Here is a 25,106-nt window from a genome sequence, read left to right as displayed (position 1 = left end):
GCCGAAGGAAGGGGTCAAGGCAAAGAAAGGGGCTTGACCTTTGTAGTCCCTCAAATTTATATCAACTTTGACGTGTATACTTAATTTGGTCAATTCTGGTCACACATCTTGTCCACCACTCCCTAAATGAGGGCTGCAGGTGTGACCCCTTTGCTCCCTTTCTCTTTCCACTGCATAAGATGTTCCTCAGAGCTGAGCAGTGTCCTTGGCTCTGCACACCAGTCTCCAGCAGTAACTATAAACACCGAGTGTTATCAGTCCCAGCAGCAGACACTGATGAGAACCTTGCTGTTAATTTCAGCAACTGCAGCTCCTTACAAGAGACTCAGCCGAGAGCAAAATCACGAGACAGAAAACTCGCTCAATCCTGGCCGAAACCGAAACCAGGACACCCGGGCCGGCACCACAGCACCGGACACTATCCCCTCACCCCCAACCCCAACCCCGACCCACGCGTCACGCCGCGGTCACGTAGCGCCGTGATGCGTCAGAGACACACCGCGTGACGCAGGCTGCAAACCCCTCCCGCACAGCGACCTCTGCGGCCGCCAGGCGGCGCGCTGCTCCCCGGGACCCCCCTCTCCTCCCACCCCAGCGTCCCGCCCCTTCCCGGCCCAGCCAATCGCAGGCCCCCTTCCCCCACGGGAGGGACAGCAAGTGATTGGCACTTGCGTTGTCCAATCGGAGGGCGGATCGCTCGAGGCGGGGCAGGGGCGGGGTGCAGGGGGTTTGGCGCGCAGCCGTTTGTCCCTCCCCTCCCTCACCCCTCTGTTCGCTCTCCCCATAGGGAGCTCTGTTCCGTGTCTCGTCCCGGGTTCCCGTTTCCCCCTTTTTTCCTCTCTCGCTCTTACCGCCCGGCGGCCGCCCCGAGCCGGGCTCTTGTCAGGGCACCGATGGCCGGTGTGATCCGGAGGCTGGATGAAGCCGTAGTGAACCGCATCGCCGCCGGCGAAGTGATCCAGAGGCCGGCCAACGCCATCAAGGAGATGATCGAGAACTGGTGAGGCGGGGCCTGCCCTCCCCCCATGGCTGCAGGGGCACCGAGGCGGGGGTTGCTGCGGGGCTGTCCGGCGTCCTCCGGCCCTTGGGCAGCGGTAACGGGGGCTGAGGGCCTTGGGTAGATGCGGACACCGCGTCTGGGCCGCCATCGTGCAGCGGGGGGGAAAGGCAGGTGTGTGGGTGGTGAGAGAAGGGAGTGCGCTCGTGTTGCACGGGGAGGGCTCCCTTCCGAAAGACCGTCTGGGTTTGAGTTTGGGTTTGCTCTGCCTTACGGGAGGGAGCTGGGGGTGTTCAGCTTGGAGAAAAGGAGGCTGAGGGGAGACCTTATTCCTCTTCACAGCTACCTGAGACGTGGGGGTCTCCCTCGTAAGAAATGAGAAGAGCAAACGGCCTCAGGTTGCAGAAGGGGAGGTTTGGATTGGGTAACAGGGAAAAATTCTTCTCTGAAAGGGCTGTCAGACACTGGAACAGGCTGCCCGGGGAAGTGGTGAAAGTCACCATCCCTGGAGGTATTAAAAAGATCTGTAATTGTGTTGCCTGGGGACGTGGTTTAGTGGAGGACTTGGCAGTGCTGGGTTAATGGTTGGACTCGATGGTCCAAAAGGTCTTTTCCAACCGAAACGTTTCCATGATTTTGTCTGATAAGTTTATGAATCTTCTACTATCACTGTCAAGTTATTAATTCAGGTGATGGTTTTGAAGATAAAGTCTGTCTGGGATTAAAATTGCAGCCTTTTTACTAGCTTGTCTGGTGACTGTATCAGCCGTGTGAAAGCAAGCAGCTTATTTTGCAGTAGCTCTTGTTAATGGGGAGAGGAAGTCTGGTTCTTGGACTAGGCTCCTTCTTAAATTAAATTTCTTAGTTCTTCATAATTTTTGTGGATATTGAAACAGAATAATATATGACTAGCTAAAAGAAAAAGAAAGGAGACATTAAAGATGTATTTGAAACAGAATTAATTCCAGTCTGCGTGACAAGCAGAAAGAAACTCATGCAAGGAAAATGAAATTTTAAATCCAAGTCATGTAGTCCTTTATTCTCTAGAATTGCTGTTTTCTAGAATGCTTTTTTGGTTTCTGCAGTTTGGATGCTAAGTCTACGAGTATCCAGGTAGTCGTTAAAGAAGGTGGTCTGAAACTCATCCAGGTCCAAGATAATGGCTGTGGTATCAGAGTGAGTAAACAAAGCTGAAATCTGTATGCTGATGTTTAGTATACCTTTAAAAATTGTTTCAATTTATAAATGTTTCTGATGTTGAAATAATGTGGTTATGGAAAGTGACTACTACTTGTCCCTTTCATCTAGAAAGAAGATTTGGACATTGTGTGTGAGAGATTTACTACAAGCAAACTGCAAAAATTTGAAGACTTGGCTAGTATTTCTACATATGGTTTTAGGGGTGAGGTAAGCTCTTCAAGGTTTTGAAGGGGAATCTCTGATGTCAGATATCTGTCTAAGTACCATACTTAGAACTAAACATTTGAAAAGTATGTTTGTCTTCCTCTGCTTTTGCTATTAGTCAAAGTTAGTATCTTTGATCCCTTGGATATCCTGGTTCTCCAGATTCTCATAGGCTGTATCTAAATTTATCTGAAAGATCAGCTGGGGATGAATTCTGCCTTCCTGTCTAGATGAAGAAGAAGATATCCAAAATCTTCTCTGTGTTCAGATACATAGATCCTTGCATGCTCCAGAGGGAAGACTGCTGGAATACTCTCCTCATACACTTCAAGCACAACTGGCTCTGCAGCCAACAGAGTCTGGTCCTGAGCCTGGTTTCTGCAGACACATCCATTGAGCTTTCCAGGAAAACCATTGTCACTTAACTTTGTAATATCAGCTACAGTAAGGATAAGAACTGGGACAGGCTAAAGCCTCCCAGCCATTTTTTGTTAACTTTGGAAGAAATGTAATGACTTTGCAAATTTCTTTTAGTTACATTACATGGTTAGCTGCTTGCATTGTCAAAATAAAACATGAGAGAAGCCAAAAGGAAGTCCTGGATAAAAGTCTGTGTTACAGATACTAAATTTTAAAAAACCTTTACTGACGTGCAATTTGCTTGTAAGGTTGTTTATTACTTACAAGTGGTACAGCAAAATCTAGTGATGCTGTTTGAAGTGTGAACTCTCCTTCAGCATTCAGTGGTCTCCAGAACAAGGTTTTTCAAGATGCTTTCTCTTTCCCTAGGCATTGGCTAGCATCAGTCATGTTGCCCATGTTACAGTAACAACTAAAACAGCTGATGCAAAATGTGCATACAGGTATGCTACCTATTGCCCACATTAATTCTGCTGTGTGTAATAATGAACAGATGGATTTAATTATCTTTTCAGGGCCCTTAATAAAGAGGAGGGTGGGGTGTGTGTTTCTAGGGTAGTGACAAAAAAAGACCCACAATGTGGGAAAGCATAGTTTAAGTAATTTTTTTTTTTTAACTATTGTTCCAAACTGTAAAATCAAGCTTTTACCTAAACCATATACATTAAAAATAGCAGAGCAAGGGTAATCCTAAAAGGAATTCTACTTCAGTAGATTGTGTAGGGTAAACTCTTATTTATTTTTATTTTCTGCCTAGAGCCACTTACCGTGATGGAAAAATTAAAGCTGCTCCAAAACCCTGTGCTGGAAACCAAGGAACTCAGATCACAGTAGGTTTTTTTGGGTGTTACAAATCCTTATTCTCTCATGCTTCCTCTGCTCTCTGGGTGTTATGCTTGCACCATGTATGGGTGTGTCTTACAGTTACCACCTTGTAGAATATTTTGCAAATGATGATGTGTGATTTTTCCTTTTGTTTCATTTTCTTCCCCAAAGCCAGGAAGGTAAATTTCACCAGATCTTTGGGTTTTTTTACCTTTTGTGGGGTTTTTTTACCTCTTTTCTGAGAAAAGCATAGTCATATACTGTCAAAAATATTTCATAATCCTCCTGGACTGCTGAAAGCTTCAGTGAACAGCTAGGGCTACGAGAAACTCCTAATATGGAGGAGTGGTCTGCATTGTATGAGTCAGAGTGGGAAGATGAGGGCTGGCACAGGAAGCTGCAGAATCACTGTTTGGCTTTCAGTCGTATCTTTCTTACAGCTACCAGTGTAGATTGTGGGTTGGGATCAGGGCTGGCATTAGGATTATGAAGAATAAGGAGCTCAGGATGGCAAGGGGTGTGCATGTAGGGTGGAAAGTGGGATTCTGGCCTTGGAGTCAGCAGGTGTGTGCTTGTCTTAGAGTGGGAGCATACACCCAGCAAGCTCCACATGTCAGTATTTAGTATTATGTATCTTTAAAAAGAAGCTGAACTTTATTCTTCTGCCTTTCTCACTCTAGCAGAAAAAAGAATTTGTGTATTGTTTAAATGAACAGTGAAAATAAACAATTCAGGATGCTGTTTTGGTTACCAGCTGTGATTGTAGCAACTGTTTTAACACTTATTTGCATTTCATTAAAACCCAGTGTAATCAGGGAATCTATTGTTGGTGTCAATGGAAAGCAGATAACTTTCCCTGAAAAGTGAGTTGTAGAGTTGTTGCTACTGGTGAAAATCCTTTAAAATATAACAACATGTAACTAAAGAAATTCAACTGAACTTAAGCAGCTAAAGAAACTAAATGTTTAAACTTCATAAACTAAAATGTTTTCAGGAAAATTTGTAATACCTATTAAAATGATGGGTTTAGATGACTTTAGTGAGGAAATATTTTTTCAAATTATTTTTAATTGCAATTTTTTTTTCTCTAGGTTGAAGATCTCTTTTACAATGTAAATACAAGGAGGAAAGCTTTAAAAAATCCAAGTGAAGAATATGCAAAAATACTAGAAGTTGTTGGCAGGTAAACTGAAATAGGAAGCTTCAATTTTTTTCTCCTGTCATCATGAATACTGAGGTTTTTCAGAGGGACTGGCATATGCATGAGTGGTGTCCTTTTTTTTCTGAATTTTTTTTAAGGGTTTTAAACTTTTTTTAATACTCAGTGGCAGATAGCAGATACAGAAGATCCAGAGGAGAAACCCTGTATTCAGTCTGTGATCACTATTAGGAAGAATTCAAGCAAGTGATAAACTTGAAGGAGTGAACTCTCAATGAACTCTTAACTGAACTGAATAGAATTCAAGTAAAAGCTGTGCAAGAGAATATAGATTTGTTTGAATTTGAAAAACTGGATGGTAGTTTCACATCCTAAAAAAAAAGTATCCCTTCAGCTGTCAGATGTTCCCTTCCTGGGTCCCTTTGTTGCATATTTGCCATATTCAGAGGCTTTGAAGTAGGATCTACACGACCTAACCAAACAACCACAAAATCTAGCAAAGAGTAGGAAGACTTTATGCCAAGTATTACCCTACTTCCTGAATGAGCCACCTCAAAGTCCTTACTGGCCAGGCAGACTTCAGCCAGGAGATGAAGGGTGAGGTCCCACTGCTCCATGGAACAGGCTGATCTGAAGTCCTGCTGAGTTACATACACCCTTCTGACTTGCTGGGTTTTTTCCTATTAGGATTTTACATCTTTTGATTTTGTTTTGATTGGTTTTGGTTTTTTGGTTTTTTTGTTTTCACTTTAATTTTTAAATTACTAACTGTCCCAGTCACCACAGTCTAACCTCTGTCTGCATTTTTACATTTCTCACAAGGTTCTACTGTGGGTTCTTTCTCAGAACTTAGCAACTTCCCTAGAAGTTTAAACCAGTGTTAAGCACCTGTAGTGTATCAGAACTTGGCCCTGGGGTGACAGACAGCTGAACCAGCTGGGTAGGGGAAGTTAGAAGGGTGAGCCAGCCATTTTTCAGATCTTTCTTTATAGTATTTGAGACTTTCTGTTGTACTGAGAAGGTTTTACTGTCCTTCTAGTTAAACATATTCAATGAAACTGAGCCAACCAGGTCTTATCGAAGCCAATCGGGCTTTTTTGAGAAATAAGCTAAGCTGATCCTTAAATTTCACATGGTCACAGGTGAGTTACAGATAGCTGTTCAGTCTATGAAAGCTTAATTTGGCTCAAATCACATTAAGATTTGAGTAAGAGAAGTAAGAGAAACTGAAACTGCCCCTGTAGCTTGCTGCTTTCCTGCATCCAGGGCACCTTTGCTTTCACATACCGCAGTCTTAGGTTTACCTATTTTTCAGGTATGCCATCCATAACTCGGGCATCAGCTTTTCAGTTAAAAAGGTATGCAAATAAAGTCTTAAGAACCTCACCATGTGTCTATATGTGTATGTAATGTTGATGTGTATGGTGATGCAGTGTGGACAGAAAACAGCTCCTTAAAAGTAAGCACGACAAAAATGCGTTTTTCAGGAATCTGGAGTTTTCTGTGTGGTCAAAGTGTTTACTTTGTTTCATGAGCTGTTTGAGCTTCTTTTGAGAGTCTGGCTTACTTAAAACTGGAAGAAAGAGGATGGGGTGAAGTACTTCATTCTGTGGTATTTGCTTACTGAGCTGCTTATGTTTCTCACTTTTCAAGGAGTTATTTGCCTGTATGTGTGTGATGTGATCCAGCAAACCTTGTAATCCTGTGCCATTTACCATCTATTGCTTTTCTTGAACACAGATGAGTTAATAATAATTAAAAAATAATTATATTATGTCCTGTGTACTTGTGTTAGAAATGTGACTAAGTTTAATGCATTTCTAAAACTTCAGCCAGAACTGTGAATTGATCAATGCTCATTTCTGCTCTCTAGCAAGGTGACAATGTGTCTGATGTTAGAACCTTATCAAATGCCTCAACGGTGGACAACATTAGGTCAATTTTTGGAAATGCTGTTAGCAGGTATGTTGATGTTGAGATTCCTTTTGACACAAAGTTTTCTAGTAAATATTCTTTTTTAAAAGAAGATGGGCTCCTCTAGCTTTCCCTGCTTCTTTCAAGGTGAATTACAGAAAAGAGGAAGTGTTGCACTAATAATAGACCTCTCCCTTGTCTTGCAGAATGTGTGATTTTAATTCTTTTTAATTATTATTATTTTTAGTATATTGAAGGAAATAAGGTAGTTAGGAAGATCTTCCTTTAATACACTAAGAGAAAACAACCTGCTTGTAACTTGGTGTGCTCATTTAAAAAGAGCAAGCTGTACCTGTGTTGTCTACAAGTCTCTAGCCCCTTCCTATGCCATGAAATTCTTATAAATTCTTACAACAGTCTGCTCTCTGATAAATTCTGAGGTCTTCTCCAGTTTGTTTTTCTGAATATTTATGGTTTATTATTTTGATAAGAGCTGAGTAAATCAGGCAGAAAAGTTGTAAACAAATAAAAATAAACAAATATAAATAACCGTATTTTGAAAATGTATCAGCCATTTCAGGAAGAATTCTCTCTTTATAAGATACTCAGCTATAAAGAATTATTGAATGGACTTGTAGAATGGATTTGTCCCATGAATATGCAGGTGTCAATTGGATTTGGTTACTGGGATCACACTTCACATATAAGGAATGTAACTTTTAATTCACATAAACATCTTTATGAAGCACAGTAAAATAGCTGTTTAATGATAAGGTGTGCAGTGTCATTTGTATTTATTTGTTATGGGGTTTTTTGTGTATTACTAATGCTTTTTTGATGCCAATTTTTTCCTTTGTACAGTTTTGAACAAATTGTCCATTTCAACCTAAATATTATTATGAGATGTTTTAAATGAAACCTTTGTTGTACACAATTTAAGTTGGTGTTTAGTCTAGCTGGTTGTTTTGACTTAAGAAAAGAAGACAAATAAAAATGTTACTGAGTAGGTATTGAGGTTGAATAGGAAATAAGTAGCACAAAAGCCTTTTCCATGTTAACTTTAGATGTCAGCATAATACCTTGCCATCTGCTGTAGTTGCCTTCCAGCTACCAAAGTGGATTTACTTAAATAATGGTTCATTAAAATTTATATAAAAACTGTTATGAAAATTTTTAATGTATGCATGGGCAAGAAAAAGATGTTTAGCAAATGTGGACAGAGTAGCTCAAGAAAAGGAGTGATCTTTGCTGGCTGCTGACAATTTTGAAGGGTCCTTGTCTATCTGTCTATGATTTAAAGGGTGAAATGCATATTAGATTTATCAATAGATGGTTATCTCATGGTTACTGGGATATGTTAAGGTATTGAAAAGATTGCAGATAGTTTTATAGACTCTACTCAGACTTTCACATTTAGTTAGAAAGTTCAGGTTAAATAATTTTGTGACTCAGCAATGAATATTTGAATCCTCAGGTCATTCTGGTGTTTTCATTAAGTGTCATATAAATAGATTATAGATCAATATATCACTACTTATGAGTACTGTTGGAAATTTGCATCAGCAGAAAAATTAATTTTGTGTGTGTTTCTGTCAAACCATCAACAGGGAACTGATAGAAGTGGGTTGTGAAGATACAAATCTGGCCTTTAAAATGAAGGGCTACATCACTAATGCAAACTACTCTGTGAAGAAATGTATATTTTTACTCTTCATAAACCGTAAGTTTAAGACAGAAATCAGAATGTTGTACAGCCATATGTTGGCTGTATAACAATAAGAACAGAAGTTTCTGAAGAATTACAAAATTCTTAGAAAAACTGAAAAATAAGTATTACACTTAATTGTAGAGCTTAAGGTGTTCTGTTTGTAACATGCATAAAGTCTTATGCCCTTAATAGTGGAAAGCAGCTACGACTGGGCCTAGAGAAGCTTAAGCTTGAAGTATCAAGCTTATGGTGGTGCCCTCCCAGCTTACAGGGAGTGCTCTCTCCATTCTGTAGCAACACTGGCAAAGAATGCAGCAAACCTTGGCTGTATGAAACAGCAGTCTGGTTATTTCAGTGTTTGTGGGGAAAAAAATTAAATCTAAAGCATAGGAAGAAGATAATTTCTATTTCTTGGTTTTATATGAAGGATAAAGAGGTTTTGGGGAAGAATTGGTGATGCCTATAGAGATGCCATTTGAAAACATGAAGTGTGAGGATGGTCTGAAGGAATAATTGGAAAGTGTGCAGTGGGTTTCAGTGGGGCTCTCTGCAAACAGCATTTTGTTCTGTGTTTCAGATCGACTGGTGGAGTCGGCTGCTTTGCGGAAAGCCATAGAAACTGTGTATGCTGCTTACTTGCCAAAGAGTACACATCCATTCCTGTACTTAAGGTAAGGTAATGGGAAGATGTAGCCTTTTAATGGGATCTAATTAGGGTGAGTAGGTTCAGAAGGACATTTGTGTTCACGACAGTAGTGTTAGGCATTGTACTGAAGTCTAATTAGGGTGAGTAGGTTCAGAAGGACATCTGTGTTCACGACAGTAGTGTTAGGCATTGTGTTGAGGTACTTAATTGCCAGACAGGTGATAATTAAACCATATTAAAGAAATCTTAAGAAGGTGGGCCTTATTTTCAGAAGTAGTTGCTGTCTATTAATTCAGCTTAAGTCCTTTCATACTATGGATGTTCTTTACCTAGGAAAATGACTTGTGCCAGGGATACAGCAGAGCATCTAGGACCAGTCAAATAATTTATTCCAAACTCACCAGCGTTTCACCATGCTGGGATTTATATTAGTATCTGTATTTCTAACACTGCTGTTGATATGCTAATGCAATATAATGAAGTGCTTCCAGGAAATAAATAGTTACTTTAAAGTCTTTAAATAGCTAAATTTGAACAGAAACTGTCTCTTAACACATGTAGAATATGACATAGAATGGAAATGACATAGAATGGCTTTGTAATTGCTAAGCAATCCAGTCTTGCCATTCACCAATTAAATTTACTGATATCCAGTGTTTTCTAACAATAAAGTTCCCATAGTGCAGCATTTAATTGAATTCCTGCTTAAGATTACTGCAGAATGTCAGGGCATCAGAAGTCATGAACTCATGAGACACCACAAGTAAAAGGTATTTCTAAAAGCTGTTTTGTAGTAGTGCAATGCTTCAAGATTACCTGATTTTGGTGAGTTTGGAATAGGGGCTTCCAAGTAATTATTTCTAGTATGCTATAGTCAGATTTGTTTGGTATAACTTTAGCAGGTTTCAGGACTCTTTTGACTTCTCTGCCTCATGTCTGACAAATTACATACCGAACCAATTTATGCCCTATTGTCCATGGGAAATTTTAGGTTAACCTCTTCTAAAATGTTTTCCAGCCTGGAAATAGCCCCCCAGAATGTTGATGTGAATGTGCACCCTACAAAACATGAGGTCCATTTCCTTCACGAAGACAGTATCCTAGAGCGTGTGCAACAACACGTGGAGAGCAAGTTACTGGGCTCCAATTCTTCCAGGATGTACTTCACTCAGGTGAGAATACACTCTTCAAGTGACCACAGCTCTGCAGTATTGGAACTGTTTTGGATATGTTTAATCAGTTCAGTAGCACAATTTATGCAGTGACTGATAGTTACACTGGTAGCTTGTGAGCTTTGCTCCGTTTGAGGGATGACACTGCCTTCATATACCAGTGTTAATAATGCTTAGTGGAGAAAAAGTGCCTGAAAACATTTCACACAACTTCCTGTCAAGTATCTGTTGAGGTTTTTTTGTTGTACAAGTAGAAGACTCTTCACATGTGGAAAATAGTTTTTATTCTCCTTTGCTGAATATGAAATGCATGTGACTGAGGAAATTGGTTGTTTTATGTATTTGGCAACATTTCAGATTTAATCTAAACGAAATAAAAAATCAGTAAAAAGATTTCCTAATCTTATTTTTTTTATATAGAGCACCGTAGAAGAATTATAATTGTTTTTAAAAAAATGTTCCTTGCGCTTTTCTCTGAGACAAGGGGATGCTAACTAGTGGTTTCACTGCCTGCCAAGATGATGACATTCATGTTAAGGGTGTAGCAGGTGCAAACGTGACAGCCTGCTTAAGCAGCTGACACTGTGTCTGTGGGGCTTGGAAGTTACTTGCCTCTGAGCAGTAAGATGCTGTGAGAAATGTGGCTGATCTTTGTGGGATTTTTTATCATCTTCCTGATGGATGTCTTCTTACTTCCCCACGTCTGAACACAGACATTGCTTCCAGGGGCTGATTGCTCTTCCAGTGAGGTTGTGAAATCAGCAGCAAACTCTTCTGCAGCTACCAAAGGAACCAGTGATAAGGTTTATGCGCATCAGATGGTCCGCACCGATTCCCGAGAGCAGAAACTGGAAGCTTTTCTTCAGCCAATGAACAACCCCTTAAGTACAAGCCCTACTGAAGTGACCACAGAGGTTAATGCAGGACCTCCGGGGGGGGTGGTCAGGCCACAAGATGCTGAAATGGAAGATGTCAGTGATGTGGTTGAAATGGTTCAGGAGGACACGGTGGTTCCTGCGGGGCTGAGTGAGAGTGGACGTGTATCCCCTGAGACAGTGCCACCTCGGTAAGTCTCACCTTTCCTGGGGTGATGCAAGGCTACCTCTTGATTTCATGGCATGGCCCTGAAACTACAGATTTTTCTGATCTCTTTGCACTTGTGCTTTTTTTTGTAAGGAAAAGTTTTCCTGAGTAACTTTCCATGACATTTTAATGAGAAGAGAAATTTTATCTTTCATTCCTGTGAACTGCATAATTTGTGATCAGATTTTGTACCTGGCTTCCCTGTGTGGCCTGCCCTAGGTCAATCCTGCTTTGGCAGTGGGGTTGGACTAAATGATCCCTGGAGGCCCCTTCCAGCCCCTAACATTCTATGATTCTGTAATTCCCATACATATCAAAAGGCAGTAAGCAGTCTAAATAATGACATTAACTTGAGTTTAGGGAGATCATACTGGTCTGTCTCTGTTTGGAGGCCCCCCTTTTGTGAGGGGATAGAAAGATAAAACCCACATAGTTGAATTTTGCAGCTCTTAGCCTAGTAAAGATAAAAGTGCTGTTATATTTTACAGCTCCTGCAGGAGCTCATTACGAGAGGCCCATGTTGTCTGAGAGAATCTGAATTTTTTGTAAATTTATCCCCCTCCTAGTATTACAGTAAAATGATTGTGAAAAAAAAAATCAGAAATATCAACACTTTTTTATACGTTTATGCGTTCTCTAAAGCCCAGTTGTGCTAGTGCTTAAGTATAATGTGATTGGTATTAGAGAGCTGTAAATTCTCATATCAACCACCTTTTCCTACCAAATTATGCCTTGGAAGTACAATGAAACAGTTTTTCTGAGAAGTTAGGGAAACTGTCCTGGTTTCCTCATTTCCTGTGTTAACGTACAGCACATGAACTGAGCATCTCATCTGCTGCATGTGTGTTTTGCTTAAGCGACAGGAGAACTGAACATAATTCCTTTTCATGTTGCAGAAAGAGACCGCGGGAAGACGTGGACATAGAAATGGAAAAAGATGACACAAGAAAGGACCTGACTGCTGCCTGCACCCCTAGAAGAAGAATTATCAACTTGACCAGTGTATTGACTCTCCAGGAGGAAATCAGTAACCATGCACATGCAAGTAAGTGTGCAAGTGTTTAAGTGTTCAAGGCCAGGTTGGATGGGGCATTGAGCAACCTGGTCTAGTGGGAGGTGTCCCTGCCCATGCAGGAGGGCTGGAACTAGAGGATCTCTTAGGTTCTTTCCAACCCAAACCATTCTATGAATCATAGAATTGGCTGGGTTGGAAGGGACCTCAGAGATCATCGAGTCCAACCCTTGAACCACCGTTGCGGTTGCTAGACCATGGCACTGAGTGCCACATCCAGTCTCTTTTTAAATATCTCCATAGAAAATATGATTCTAAGTACACAAACCTTTTGTTTCTCAAGTTGAATTCAAGCAACTAAATATAATTGATTGACCAGCTGAGGAAAAAGATACTTAAAAGGTGGCCCAGTCAGCTTGCTCTGCTCCTAAGTGAGCTTTCCCCCAAAACACTGAATATGAGTGACTAACCCTGCAACAGACAGCTGCCATGCTGAGCAGCCACGCTGCAGGACTGTTTTAAAAACTGTCGTGTGCCTTGTTAGTTGATGAGATGCTTTATGCAATCAGAGTATTTTTTGCACCCTAACTTGCATTGTAACTAATAACACTATAAGATCACAGCTTGAAAAGCTAAGTTAATTTGTGATTTTTAAACAGAAATGGCAGCTACAGTATGGTCATTAGAAAACTTTTTCTTAGCCACATGATTGTGAGACAGTCAGTCTTGATAATGCTCATTTTTCATTATTGCTTTTGCTTTTCATTTTCATTTGTATCTGTCCTACCTATATGAAGAGATGAGGCTGGTGAATTATTACTCTCTTCTGGTAGGTGTTGTTTTAGAAAAAGTAAAAGGTTTGCAATTCTTCCTAGGGTCATTTGCCTCTTGGCTCTTTCAGTTGCCTTCAGAGTCATACTGAGCCATGTAACCATATTATTCAGTTAGTCTAAATGTTGGGAATCTTGTATTTTGGGGGGTTGTTGAATTTATTTTGGTTTTTCTAGTAGTAGAAATTGGGGACATTCCTCAGCTCAAGAGGCTAAGCAGACATCTGTAATAAATAATATTTTTTTTATAAATTACAAAAAAACTTGATCTTTAGAAAGCATGTACTTACACTCTTATTCCAGAAGTTTTGCATTGGGCTTGTAATTCTGAGCAGGTAATTCTGTATCTGACTGTCCCTGTTTAAATCCTGAAATCAAACAATTGTCCCTGAGCCATAAAATGTCCAAAAATGTCTCAAAATACACGGCAGAACTTGTGCAGTTTCTTGAAGGTTGTGCCTTGTCTCCACATGTGTAACAGATACCTACAAGACATCTTTCCAAGGAAGGTAACAGTGGAATTTGCTTAGTGTTGTGCTTTGGATACGGTACAACCGCAGTGCCAAGCTCCCTAACAAAGCTGCTCCCAAGGATTGCAACCATTTTTTTGCAGAATGCTTCAAATGAAATCTTGTTATGGATTCTGACTTACTACTTTTTTTTAAAATCTAAGTAACTGAGAAGGCCAGAAACTTATTTTTGGAGAGAAAAATAAAGAAATTATGGACCTCTTCTATCACACTTTTAGAATTTAGTCTGACCATGCTAGATTGTGTTGCGAAGCTGGTTTACATCTGTAGCTTTCTTTGGGGCTTGTCTATGTTCCCCTACTAATCTGTGGCAGGAAACAAATTTTGAAAGGCTGTTCAAGTCAAACAGAGTGATTTTTTTTTTTGTTTTAAGTTAACTGTTAAATTAAATTTAACTGTTTAGTGTAACTGCTATAAACCTATTCTGGAGCAGCGACTGAAGAGTCATCTGAGACTAATGCTAAAAAGACACAAACCACTCAACAAGTGAGGACAGAGTTGCACATGGGAAATTACATCCTTTTGTTTCTTCCCCACCCTGATTGTTTCAGATCTTCAGGAGATGCTACGTGATCACTCATTTGTTGGCTGTGTCAGTCCTCAGTGGGCTCTGGTCCAGTATCAGACAAAACTGTATCTTCTCAATACAACAAAGCTCAGGTAAAGAAGCTGTCACACTTACTGGCAATTGAAATAAGTAGCAATTACTAAGATAATTACAAGGTGGGAAATGACATGAAGAGACATCATTTTCTTGTTGCCTATCCAAAAAGTCCCATGAGCGTGTGTAAGCTCAGAACAGTGGAAACAAGTCTGGCACACTTGGGAGAAGTTGCAGGGAATCACTGTAATTAAAATGCCAGCTACTGGCTTGTGTGCTTATAGACTGTGGGAAGGGAAAGCCGTTTTCTTTGCTTCCTGATTCTCTACAGCAGCAACTTATCTACAGCACACTGAATAAAGATGAGCAAGCAGAGGCTTCCAAAATGTCTTGTACAACATTGTATCCAGTTAGGGTAAGCTGCAGTTCCTATTTTTGCATATGCAGCCTTACAGGGCCAGCTACATAGCAAATAAAAGAATATACTTAATTAAGGTAGGCCTACCGATTTCCAAGCCCCTGTGCATTTCTTGCAGTGCACAGCAAAGGACTAAAGAGGCTGAAATACAAGGTATCTGGAAATAAATTGATAGTGGCTTTGTGCTTGAGCATGTAACTTTTCTGCATCAGTGTGGCTGATGATGTCAGGAAACAAGAAACAAATTTAACTGTAAACACCAAGATAGTGAGTGTCAATCTTAATGTTAAGGTCAAATCTTTGTTAATACTAGTGGATGGGTACCTCTGATGTTTTGAAGTTAACCCTTTACTTGCCCCTCTTAATTATGGTAACTTGGAGAGCCATTATCCTCTCCATGTAACTGATTTTTGTTCTTCAATTTAGCCAAGAACTCTTCTACCAAATACTTATTTATGACTTTGCAAACTTTGGAGTCTTAAGGTTGTCTGTAAGTATAATTTTACATTATATCCTATATTAAAAGACCTTAAAAAATTCTTTACAATAACCTTTTACTCAAATGTAGTTTTACAGGTTGTTTTTTGTCCACTACAAGAGTGATGTTTAGTTTCTTTTACAGTAAGAACAAAACATTTAATGTAGAAAACTGTTAGGGGGTTTGTAGCCTTTTGTTATTCTAACTGCTTGTTATCAGTGTCACTCCTAGATATTCACCAAGTTTTGCTGCTGCTTATTACATCAGGACAAATCATTAACTTGAATACAACATCTGTCAGAAATACAGTATTTATTGCTAGTGCTTGTCCTGTAAATATCACAACACTTTGCAGGACAGTGCACAGTGGACTGTGCAGAATTATATTAGAAACTCCTGCTTTTTAGACTGGTTATGATAAGCAGAACCTTTTGCTCTGCAGGCCAGAACTGGTGTGTTAACAAGTGGCTTTTACCTGAAGGAGATGCTGCAGCTGTAGCAAGACGAACCTCTTTTAGGGTACGGCGCCTCAAGGTCCAACCAGGTGTTCTAGCAGAGACTCATGAACAGTGCTCCAAGCCTATAGCCACAGGGTTGACCAGCCCAGATCGGTGCTGTTGCTCCGAAAGCAACTGATCTCTCTGCTGGCTTGCTCAGGACTGAGCTGAGCCTGTGCTTCAAGCCTCACCTTTTATTGGCCCCCTAATCCTGCTCATGCACAGTTGGGGCCAGCCCTAATCAGGCACAGGTGGGCTTAACACAAGCTCATGCCACTCCCAGGGAACTAATGGCACCTGGTTGCCTCATTTCACTACACCTGGTTGCGTCATTTCACTACATGCAGATTTCCAGAGGAGTGTGTTGGTCATTGGTAACAATTTTGCCTTCTCCATTTCTAGGAGCCAGCTCCTTTATATGAGCTTTCAATGCTTGCTTTAGAGGATCCTGAAAGTGGCTGGACAGAAGAAGATGGCCCAAAAGAAGGGCTTGCTGAGTACATTGTGGAGTTTCTGAAAAAGAAGACTGAAATGCTGAAAGATTATTTTTCTCTGGAAATCGATGAGGTGGCTGCTGCTATTACTTCTGAAAATAACTGAATGGCAGATTGGGCAGTGTTAGTTTTACAGTTGGACTCAGTCTTCAGGGTCTTTTCAAACCTAAATGATTCTGTGATTCTGCACTTTTGTAACAGATAACTGCCTCCAGTGAGACTTAGGTGGGGTAACTCTTTCATTAAAAATGCTCAGGACTTAACACTACTTTTAGAAAGGTACTACACAAAGATGTTTAATTAATTACCATATAAAATAATTCAGTAATTTGCGTCTATAGCTAGAATGCAGATCTCTTATCCACAAGGTGTGCAGCTTAACCAGCTCTCCAGCCAGGCAGGGCATAAAGCATCTCCACTGCTCTCAGTGTGTCCCTTTTTTTTTTTTGGGGGTGTGTGTGTTTGTGCCTAAGGCAACCCTTGTGTATACAAAACTGAGCAGCTTTGTCAAGAACCATATAACCCAGCCCAGATACTCCCCTGCAAAGTGGGACCTGTGTAGTCACTGACCAGAGGTAGAGGCTGAATTCAAGCCTTCCTGAATGGAGTGGATTAAATCCAGTTCTCCTGAAGTTCCCCACCATCATTAACCTGCTTCCTGTATTGTTTGCCTGGCATCAGGCTTTAAAAATTTCTGATTTCAAATACTCCCAGGGCTCCCTAAGTTTGTTAAGAATCCGCCTTACAATAGGTAACAGTTGTGTTGCATTTACTTTCAAGAAAGAAATTTTATTATTTTTTCTTTTTACTGAAGCAGCAGCATTGCCTTGCAGGAAGGAAACCTCATTGGGTTACCACTGCTCATAGACAACTATGTTCCCCCACTGGAAGGACTGCCCATGTTTATCCTTCGCATGGCCACAGAGGTAAATCCTCTTAATGATTTTATTCGTTCACAAATTACTTCTGCACAGGGGACAATGAATGAAGTGAATCAGAGTAATCCACCAGCAGCTGCCAAAGAAAGGCTGGAGTTGGTTAAATGTATGGTTACATGTTCTGGATGTTTTTTGCTATGGTTACTGAGCAGTTGTGTTTTGCCTCTCCATTCATAACTACTGATTGAATGAGAATATATTCTGACTTGAAAGTCTGTGTTTCTACTTCTTCTGTTATTGTTGTTCTATATATTTACCTTTTCAGCACAACAATGGCCATGACATTATTATGACTTTCCCAGATTAAGAGCCTCTGTCAAGTCTCTGATACTCAAATTCTACCAACTGGTTTCTTTTTCTTGTAACAGGTCAACTGGGATGAAGAAAAAGAGTGTTTTGAAACCCTAAGTAAAGAATTAGCCATGTTCTACTCCATTAGGAAGCAATATATCATAGATGAAGCCAACCCAACAAACTCTCAGGTACAAGAATATGTAACTAGTAATATGAACAAACAGGTAACAGCACAAAGGAAACTTCTTTTTTAACTATAGAGTTCTAGTCCCAACTTTACTTTCAGTGAAGTGAAATCAGGTATCAGTGAGGCAAGACTCTGAAAGAATATCACTGAAAATTTGTGAAGTACTGCATGTAGTACGAAAACCTTTCAACACTGGGCATTGGAGTCTACTTAATATTAGAACAGTCCTTGGCCTCTGAGTTTGAGTGGTGTTATTAACTTGCTGAGCTCTGATAAATCTCTATAGAAGAATAAGGATGGATATAAATTAAAAATGTAGTCTCTTGTGTCCAAGTATCTGCTTAATCATTCAGTCAGCGTAGCCATTCTGCAACTGACACCACTGAAACAGACTTCCCAGAGTTTAAAATTAACTTTACTGTATGGAACGAACTTCCTCTCTAATACTGTCAGAATTCTACACTGCAGACTCACATAGTGAGAGTGCTCTCCTTTAGTAAAAGAAAATCTAGTTTAATTTTTTGTCCTTTTTTATTTCAGAGTGAAGGTTCTGATTCTGGTTCGACAACTTGGAAATGGACTGTGGAACACGTACTTTACAAATCTTTTAGGACTCATCTCTTACCTCCTAAGCATTTCACAGAAGATGGCAACATTCTGCAGCTTGCAAACCTGCCTGACCTCTATAAAGTTTTTGAGAGATGTTGAGCAAGCAGTTATTTGTATAGACTGGTCTTTAAGTATGTGCCACTTACATGAACATTCTCTTATTTCGGAGGAGAAAGCTGGAATCATGATTAGGGGAAGAGGGGATTTAATATCACACTAACATGGTAGCAAATGGTGTGTTTTCCTTCTGTTGAGCAAAGAATAAAAAATTATTTAGCTAAGTCTAAACTCAGTCTCTTCAGTTTGGAAGAGGGTCTGGTATAAGCAGTACTAATGCTCTGGATTTCAAAGATCCTGAAAGCTTCCTTCCTTTGAGAAATATTCCTGAAAAGCAGCAGTTTGCAGCAGGAAAGCATCCGATACAAATCCAAAAGGATGATTCCTCTCAGCTGCACATCTGCACAGGAGCAGTGTCACTCCAACTATTTCTGGGTTGCTACTGCAAGTCCTGTTCATTTCCCACTTGTGATGTGCCAGCTGGAAAAGGGTGGAAATTCTTCACAGCATTCACTGTCTCTAGAGACTGCGCTATGGACAAACCCCACACTGGTCCAGCAAACACCTTCTCTTTGTACTGCTCCCTTTGATAGCAACACTGTCAACAAGATCCCCTGGGGAGTCTTTCCTCCTGAGCTGGCCAGACCAACAAGGAGAAAGTGGAAATGTGGCTTACCCTGCACAGAATATGTTTATATTTCTATATTTGTCTATATTTTCTATATATTTTTCTATATTTTTAAAATATTTTTCTATATTTTTTAGTATTTTCTCTTTTCTAATTTTTCTATACTGCAGATTGAGGAAGGTGTTCAAATAAAGTGCACCTAGATGAAGTTCATAGGTTTAATGGAATTTTTGACCTCCCATCCCAGATGTGTTTTTCTTACTGAGTTTATACTAGTTGGTAAGGAACATCTCAGCACTGTCAAGTGACAGGGTTTGAGATATATATATATATATTTTTTTTTTTTAATTCTAATGATTTACCTGCATCCTCTGAAACAGATCTTTACTATTCCAAATTAGCATAAGCAACAGGCTTGATGTTGGCTGATTTTTTTCATCCAGCAGCCACAGAAGAGAATTTTAGGAAGAGCACACTGAAGCCACAGTAAGCACTTAACTGCCTTTGAGATCTCCAGTGTGAAGGAAGCTGGGCTGCCTGATCTTTAGCCATACTGGTTTAGAGAACTGCTATTTGAAGCAAAAGGGCAGGTGATGATTGTACTGTCAAAGCTTCATAACAACTACAGTGAAATAAAGTAATGGTGAAGGTATTCTCAAAACATCTGCCTAAATGTAGCTCCTGCAGACCTGAACAGCATCACTTTCACCTTTCTTTCTTCCTCTCCTTTGCTCTTGCACTGCCTCCAGAACGGTCCTCACTTGGTGGTGTAGCCTCAACTCCAACAGGACAACTAAGCAAGTGATCAAGCCCACTTCTAGTAAATGTTCTTCAGTTTATTTGCAGTGTCTCATACCCAAAGCTGAAAAAAAAAATAAAAAAATCCTGTATCCACACAAGCCTGAACAGTGTTGAACACACCCATCTGCAGTTTCCAGGACTCACAAGGTTCATGGCTGTGAGTTTGACAACTGCAGTGGCTTACAAGCCCGTGCTGGTTTTTTATTGATTTGTTGAGACTGAGTATGGGGAAGACAATGTTTTAATGCTTTGAGAACTGGCTTTCATTTTGGGCTTTTAGTGGAAAAGTCCTGTAAAATGAAAGTCACTATTGCTTCAGAGAAAAGTTGATTGTAAGAGAGAGACCAAGACCACAGCCCAACCTGTCTTCTACATTGTGCTTGTGTCTCACAGCAGAAGAAATAGTACAAAGCAATATTGTCCATACACACAAGTTAACATGTGCAGAATGCACTGGTATTCAGTATTTGCTATGCAGGTTGCCAGTAAAACCTAACGGCCATATAAGAAGATAGAAGGAAAGCAATAGTTTTCTTCTTCACGTAGGAGTTGGGTGTTAGCTTAAAACTCTTTTTTGGTCAAGCACAGGTTAGCACTTAAGATCTGTATCCAAAAATCAATATCTCTCACACCTAAATCAAACAGTTGACAACCTTCTGTTCACTACCAGATGCTCGCTTGCTCCAGTTCATTCCTTAAACCTGAAGAACATCAGTCACCCACATAGGAGTGGAAAAGAAGTTATTTCAAGAAGATCCTTCCATCCTTTTCATATCACATATACAATAAAGAAATTGCTTTCCACTAACACTGCATCCCTACAGTAACACTGTAACACGTTCTGCAGGAAATCTATGGGCACTGGCATCCTCATTACCCCACAACAAGTAAAGGAGTGGTACATGCAGGCTTTCAGTTGACAGGCCAACAAAATATCATAATGCATTATCCATGTTTTAATGGTTTTATTTTAGAAAGTGAACATATCCATTAAAAAAGAAAATGCATGGAGTTAAAAAAAAGTAAACATAAAACTAATTTGCAATAACATGAAATAAGTTTAGCTAGTGAGTCCCAACAATCATTAAATATACTTCCACCACAGAGAAGTTTTACTTCATTATATTACCAGTCTCTTGATTAGGTACACAAGACAACACTTTCCAGTAATTACCTAGTCATTAGAAGATGAACTTCAGGAATCACTGAATAATAAAATACATCATGGACAAATATATTCTTACCACCTGGGAGGCAACTTAATATACATATGTCAACAAGGTACATCTTTGTGAGGTATTACAGTACATGGGAATGGTTCCCTTTGCTTTCTACTCAGTACATTCTCCAGTCAGCAGCTCCACCAGCAAGTCAGCCACAGACTCTGTTGCCAGTTTCCAAAACCCAACAACTTCCCTCAGAGCTTTTCTTTCTGTAACAGATTACACAGGTCAATATGAATGAAGAAAAGGGACAGTGAAAATGGGGAGGCTGCAAAGGAAAGGTCATCCACTTCCAGAGGAGCACTAGAAGATTTCTGATCAGAAGCTTCAGCGTCTCAAGAACATTTAATACCTTCCCTAACTTGTGCTTTGTTTGACGTGTGTGGTGCAGTGAAAGCATGAGGCAAGATAATTCCAAAAGTAAATGAAGTGATTTCCAAAATAAGGAAATGATCTCTCATATTACACTACAGAAATCTTAAAAGGCAGCTGCTCCAGTGTAACCCACTGGTATTATTCAACAGACTGAGGAGAAGAAATATCCAAGTAGTTTTGCCTGGGAAATCTTCAGGAGTAGTATATTGGTCCTATACCTAAATGAAAAGAAAATCTCTTCCTAGCACTCATGCATTGCCAACTATAAGAAATATCTCACTTCCAAAAAAAGCAGCTTTTATACATTTGGTCCACCACTGGCATTTCCAGGACAGCCAACAAATAAATGCTGGAGGTGCTCCATCCAGAGCTTGCAGCATTTTACAGTGTAACTCCAGAACAGCTCTCTGAGACCTCTGGGCCTGGGGTTAACCACAACTGAGCAGCAGAGGAACCCCAAGCACAGGCTCCCAGAAGCCCATCAGGATTTCCTTCTTGAAGGTTGCTGAGATGGACAATCTGGGTTCAAAGATGATGAACTCCTAGGAGTTGGGCCACTGTTTATAAATTATTTGGGGAGAAACTAAGAAGAAAAAAATATTTTTAGGAATACTCAGATTCTATGCAAAGGAATTTACCTGCCTTTTCATATTTGCTATACAACTGGTTTTTCACTGTCTTGTTTTTCTTCAGATTCTTCATCGGATCCTGAAAAAGAAGATGAGAATGGAATGCTATTAGTTTAGCTGAGAAAAGAAGGAAAAAAGAAGCAGACCACCACTGGTAATGGCTTATCAAAAGGCCACTATTTCTTATAAAAATATTTACTTTTATTTTAGATTTCTTATATTTTTTGATGTTTCACATTGAAGATTTGGGGTTTTTTGCAGTTATCAAACCCAAAGCCCAACACTGGAATAATTCTTGAAATACCTAACCTGTCAACAGTTTCAGTTAGAAGTTCTTCAAGTTTTCTCTGCAAGACACTCAGGACAATCAATGCCACATTTGGTCACTGACATGCAGATTCTCCCATGTGCTACATCCTGCCCTTTGGAAGACAAGTTCAGAAGATACTTACAAAGCAGCCAGAAATACTGCTTTACAAAGTAATAACTTCTGTATCTCGTGTTCTGCAAAAGATTGTCTCACTTCAAGGCCCAGACCAAACAGCTCCCTCTGCCTCTCCCTGCCCAGCTGTCTGCTTTCAGCTCTCCACTGTGACAAAGCCCTGGGAGTCCCCTCCCAAAAAAAGGTGAGCTGGTGACATGCCCAGAGACAGCTCCTGCTTTGCAGGAGGTAGCCTGATGGATCAGTTTTTTATTGAGAGAGGAAGAAGATAACAAGCAAGCAGGGGGAGCAGTGCTGCCTTGTGGCTCTGGAGATCCAATCCAGACCAGAGATGCCCACATCTGAGGTGGCAGTCAGTCCTTGTCAGGCAAGACTAAAGAAATTAACACTAAAGACTAAAGAAATTGGGCAGTTTAAATGAGACTCCCATCAGGGAAAAAAAAAAAAAAGGTGAGTAAAGAACTGCCTTTGATAAAATGCTCTGGAGAGACATATTTGGGCTTTTGCCATCAGTTTAAAGCTGACCCATGGACATGACAATGTAATTAAGACTTGCCTTCAGGCAATACACCTCTCACAAAGAAGTGACAAACTACTCTGAAGTCCTTTCCTTTCTTGGAATAGCATCCCCACCTTTCATTTTGAAGCTGAAATTGTACAGAGACTGTAAAAATTTACTCTTTCCAGGCTGATTTTCTACCTGCTAGCTCCAAAACGATTACTTGGCAACCACGTCTAAAGCTGAAGGGTTAACCCATATAAAGAAGTGGATGGAAAAGGGTATGGTCTGGGACATGTGCCTCTTCAAGAAAGACAAAAAAAATAAATATGCTGAAAATTTCAAGAAAGCCTGCTTTGCATGTCATCTCCAGACAGCAAAGATTTGTGTTTAGGCATCAATATTGCCATGTCATCAGAGGTGTTTATTCCCTTCTGCATGACCATGGGGAATAGTTTATCTCCAAATATTTTTCCAATCAGTATCTCAGGCAAAGTAACCAAAAATTGCTCCCTTAGAACAATTCATAGTTTGTTTCAAGTGAAAAAACTGCAGAATTTTGAAAAAAAAAATTAAATTGTTACTTTCACTGTACTTCATCTAACAGTTTCAGAATACCATCTGACTACCAATGTCACCTAGTGTGTTTTAGCTCAGATATATTAATTTGACCACTCTTCTGCTTCTCACACCCATGAAGGGTGCTTAAACTTGGCAGGTAGAGCAGACAAAGAGAAGACACATGAGCTGTTCCTGAAACCCAGGCGACAAGGAGCCATTCAGTAAGCTGAGAGCAATGGCACAGTTGTGCTCTGTCACCACCTTTCCAGGACACATGCACTGACCCAGCCAACCTGCTAGGGAACATGTGTGAGCTCCACTGACATTTCCTCTCACACTATATTTGATGGCCAAAAGAACCCCAGGCTGAACTCAGTACAATACTTCCAACCATTATTCCTCAAGATAAACTCAAGATTTAAAACTGGAATACATGCTCACTTTTGATCATTAGTTTATACTCGAGGTTGTCTTGATGCTTTGTCATCCCTAGATGGAGCTCTAAGTCATTTATGGTTGCTGAGCATCTGGGTATAATGGTGAGAGCCATCAAATTGAAAAATACCAACAAGGTGTGTAACTCTATAATGCAAGATAGGCAAATGTATCTGTAGCAGTTACCACTGCTATATTTTAAATATATCACCTACTACAGCACAGATTTACTGAAGAGATTTACATTTTGGGGATACCAAAGGGCTCCATCTTGGTGGCCATCTCACTTTGCTCAAGCTGCAAAGCTCAGGGGTGGCAGAACCCATGGGGAGGGGCTGGGCTGGAGTCTCCTGGAGTTTTCCTGCTCCAGTTTGAAGGTTCTGGAGAACCCTGCTATGGAGACACTGAGAGAGTTGGGGTGTTTCAGTCTGGAGAGGAGAAGGCTCTAAGGGGACCTTCTTGTGGCCTTCCAGGATCTGAAGGGGCTCCAAGAAAAGTGGGGAGGGACTTTTTGGGATGTCAGTAGTGATAGGACATGGGGGGATGGATTCAAACTGGAGGAGGGGAGATTGAGATTGGAAGTTGGGAAGAAGTTCTCCACCAGGAGTGTGGGGAGACCCTGGGAGGTTCCCCAGAGAGGTGGTGGAAGGATCATCCTTGGAGGTCTTCAAGGCCACATTGGGTGGGGAACCTGATCCAGTGGGGGTGCCCATGGCAGTTGGGTTGGATCTGGATGATCTAAAATGTCCTTTCCAACCCTGAAAATTCTGTGATTTTATGGTCGGCTTTGGGGGTTCACAGTGTCCTCAAATAACTCAATCCATAATTACTTATTACCTTGAAATGCCTACAAACACAATCTTAAACCTTGCAGTACTTCCATTTATTTTTTTGGTTTACTCAGCTCATAGCTCAACTAGAACAAAGCACATGGTATGCAGAGTTAAAATGTAATTAAGACTTGCCTTCAGCCAATACACCCACACAGCTCTTTTTCTACAGAGAGCACTTTTTGTTATGAGAAAGGAAAAGAGCTTCTGATTGAAATTTCAGTTTGCTTTACAGCAGTTTCAGATTCACTGTCTTTCCTAAAGTACTGTAAGGCTTCAAGTTTTGGCTGGACTAAATAGTGCATTGCAACATAAACACTCCTGCTAGCAGGCAAGAGATCACAGAATATCTCAAGTTGGAAGGGATCCATAAAGATCATCAATGGCAGAAACAAATAACCACTTCCTTT

The 25,106-nt window shown here is 40.4% G+C and overlaps 2 protein-coding genes across 13 annotated transcripts in view; one reads left to right on the top strand and one right to left on the bottom strand.

Moving 5' to 3' along the window:
• The first annotated feature begins 743 nt into the window (after positions 1-743).
• On the top strand, positions 744-18,504 carry MLH1 (mutL homolog 1). Of its 8 annotated transcripts, none has more exons than XM_030446134.1 (19): positions 744-1,000; positions 2,083-2,173; positions 2,306-2,404; positions 3,191-3,264; positions 3,579-3,651; positions 4,738-4,829; positions 6,121-6,163; positions 6,679-6,767; positions 8,327-8,439; positions 9,005-9,098; positions 10,092-10,245; positions 10,959-11,311; positions 12,225-12,373; positions 14,252-14,360; positions 15,146-15,209; positions 16,097-16,261; positions 17,022-17,114; positions 17,495-17,608; positions 18,148-18,504. In XM_030446134.1, the coding sequence occupies exons 1-19, from the start codon at positions 894-896 to the stop codon at positions 18,313-18,315; spliced, it is 2,244 nt and encodes a 747-aa protein (XP_030301994.1). In that variant the 5' UTR covers positions 744-893; the 3' UTR covers positions 18,316-18,504. The 8 variants fall into 8 exon arrangements, 7 of the variants coding, with proteins under 7 accessions (XP_030301994.1, XP_030301995.1, XP_030301996.1 ...); XR_003987272.1 differs by having other exon boundaries at positions 788-1,000; positions 17,003-17,114; XM_030446137.1 differs by lacking the exon at positions 3,191-3,264 and having other exon boundaries at positions 914-1,000.
• Positions 18,505-20,650: 2,146 nt separating this feature from the next.
• STARD3NL (STARD3 N-terminal like) overlaps positions 20,651-25,106 on the bottom strand; it is a 66,596-nt gene continuing 62,140 nt past the window's right edge. For 4 of the 5 annotated variants that reach the window (XM_030445625.1, XM_030445628.1, XM_030445629.1 and 1 more), the window contains 2 exons: positions 21,939-22,008; positions 20,651-21,134 (listed from right to left, as the gene is read on the bottom strand). In XM_030445625.1, coding sequence (XP_030301485.1) covers positions 21,956-22,008 — 53 coding nt within the window. In that variant the 3' untranslated portion in view covers positions 20,651-21,134; positions 21,939-21,955. The remainder of the gene's footprint in view (positions 21,135-21,938; positions 22,009-25,106) is intronic. The other variant, XM_030445626.1, reaches the window with a different exon arrangement.

The sequence above is a fragment of the Calypte anna genome, chromosome 2 (assembly GCF_003957555.1).
Source record: "Calypte anna isolate BGI_N300 chromosome 2, bCalAnn1_v1.p, whole genome shotgun sequence".
Classification (NCBI taxonomy): domain Eukaryota; kingdom Metazoa; phylum Chordata; class Aves; order Apodiformes; family Trochilidae; genus Calypte; species Calypte anna.
This window is presented reverse-complemented; position numbering and strand designations above follow the sequence as displayed.

Coding starts and splice junctions, on each gene's coding strand:
- MLH1 (XM_030446134.1), top strand. CDS start 894: ATGGCCGGTGTGATCCGGAGGCTGGATGAAGCCGTAGTGAACCGCATC. Junction 6,768..8,326: donor TTTGGAAATGCTGTTAGCAG/GTATGTTGATGT, acceptor AACCATCAACAG/GGAACTGATAGAAGTGGGTT. Junction 12,374..14,251: donor CAGTAACCATGCACATGCAA/GTAAGTGTGCAA, acceptor TGATTGTTTCAG/ATCTTCAGGAGATGCTACGT.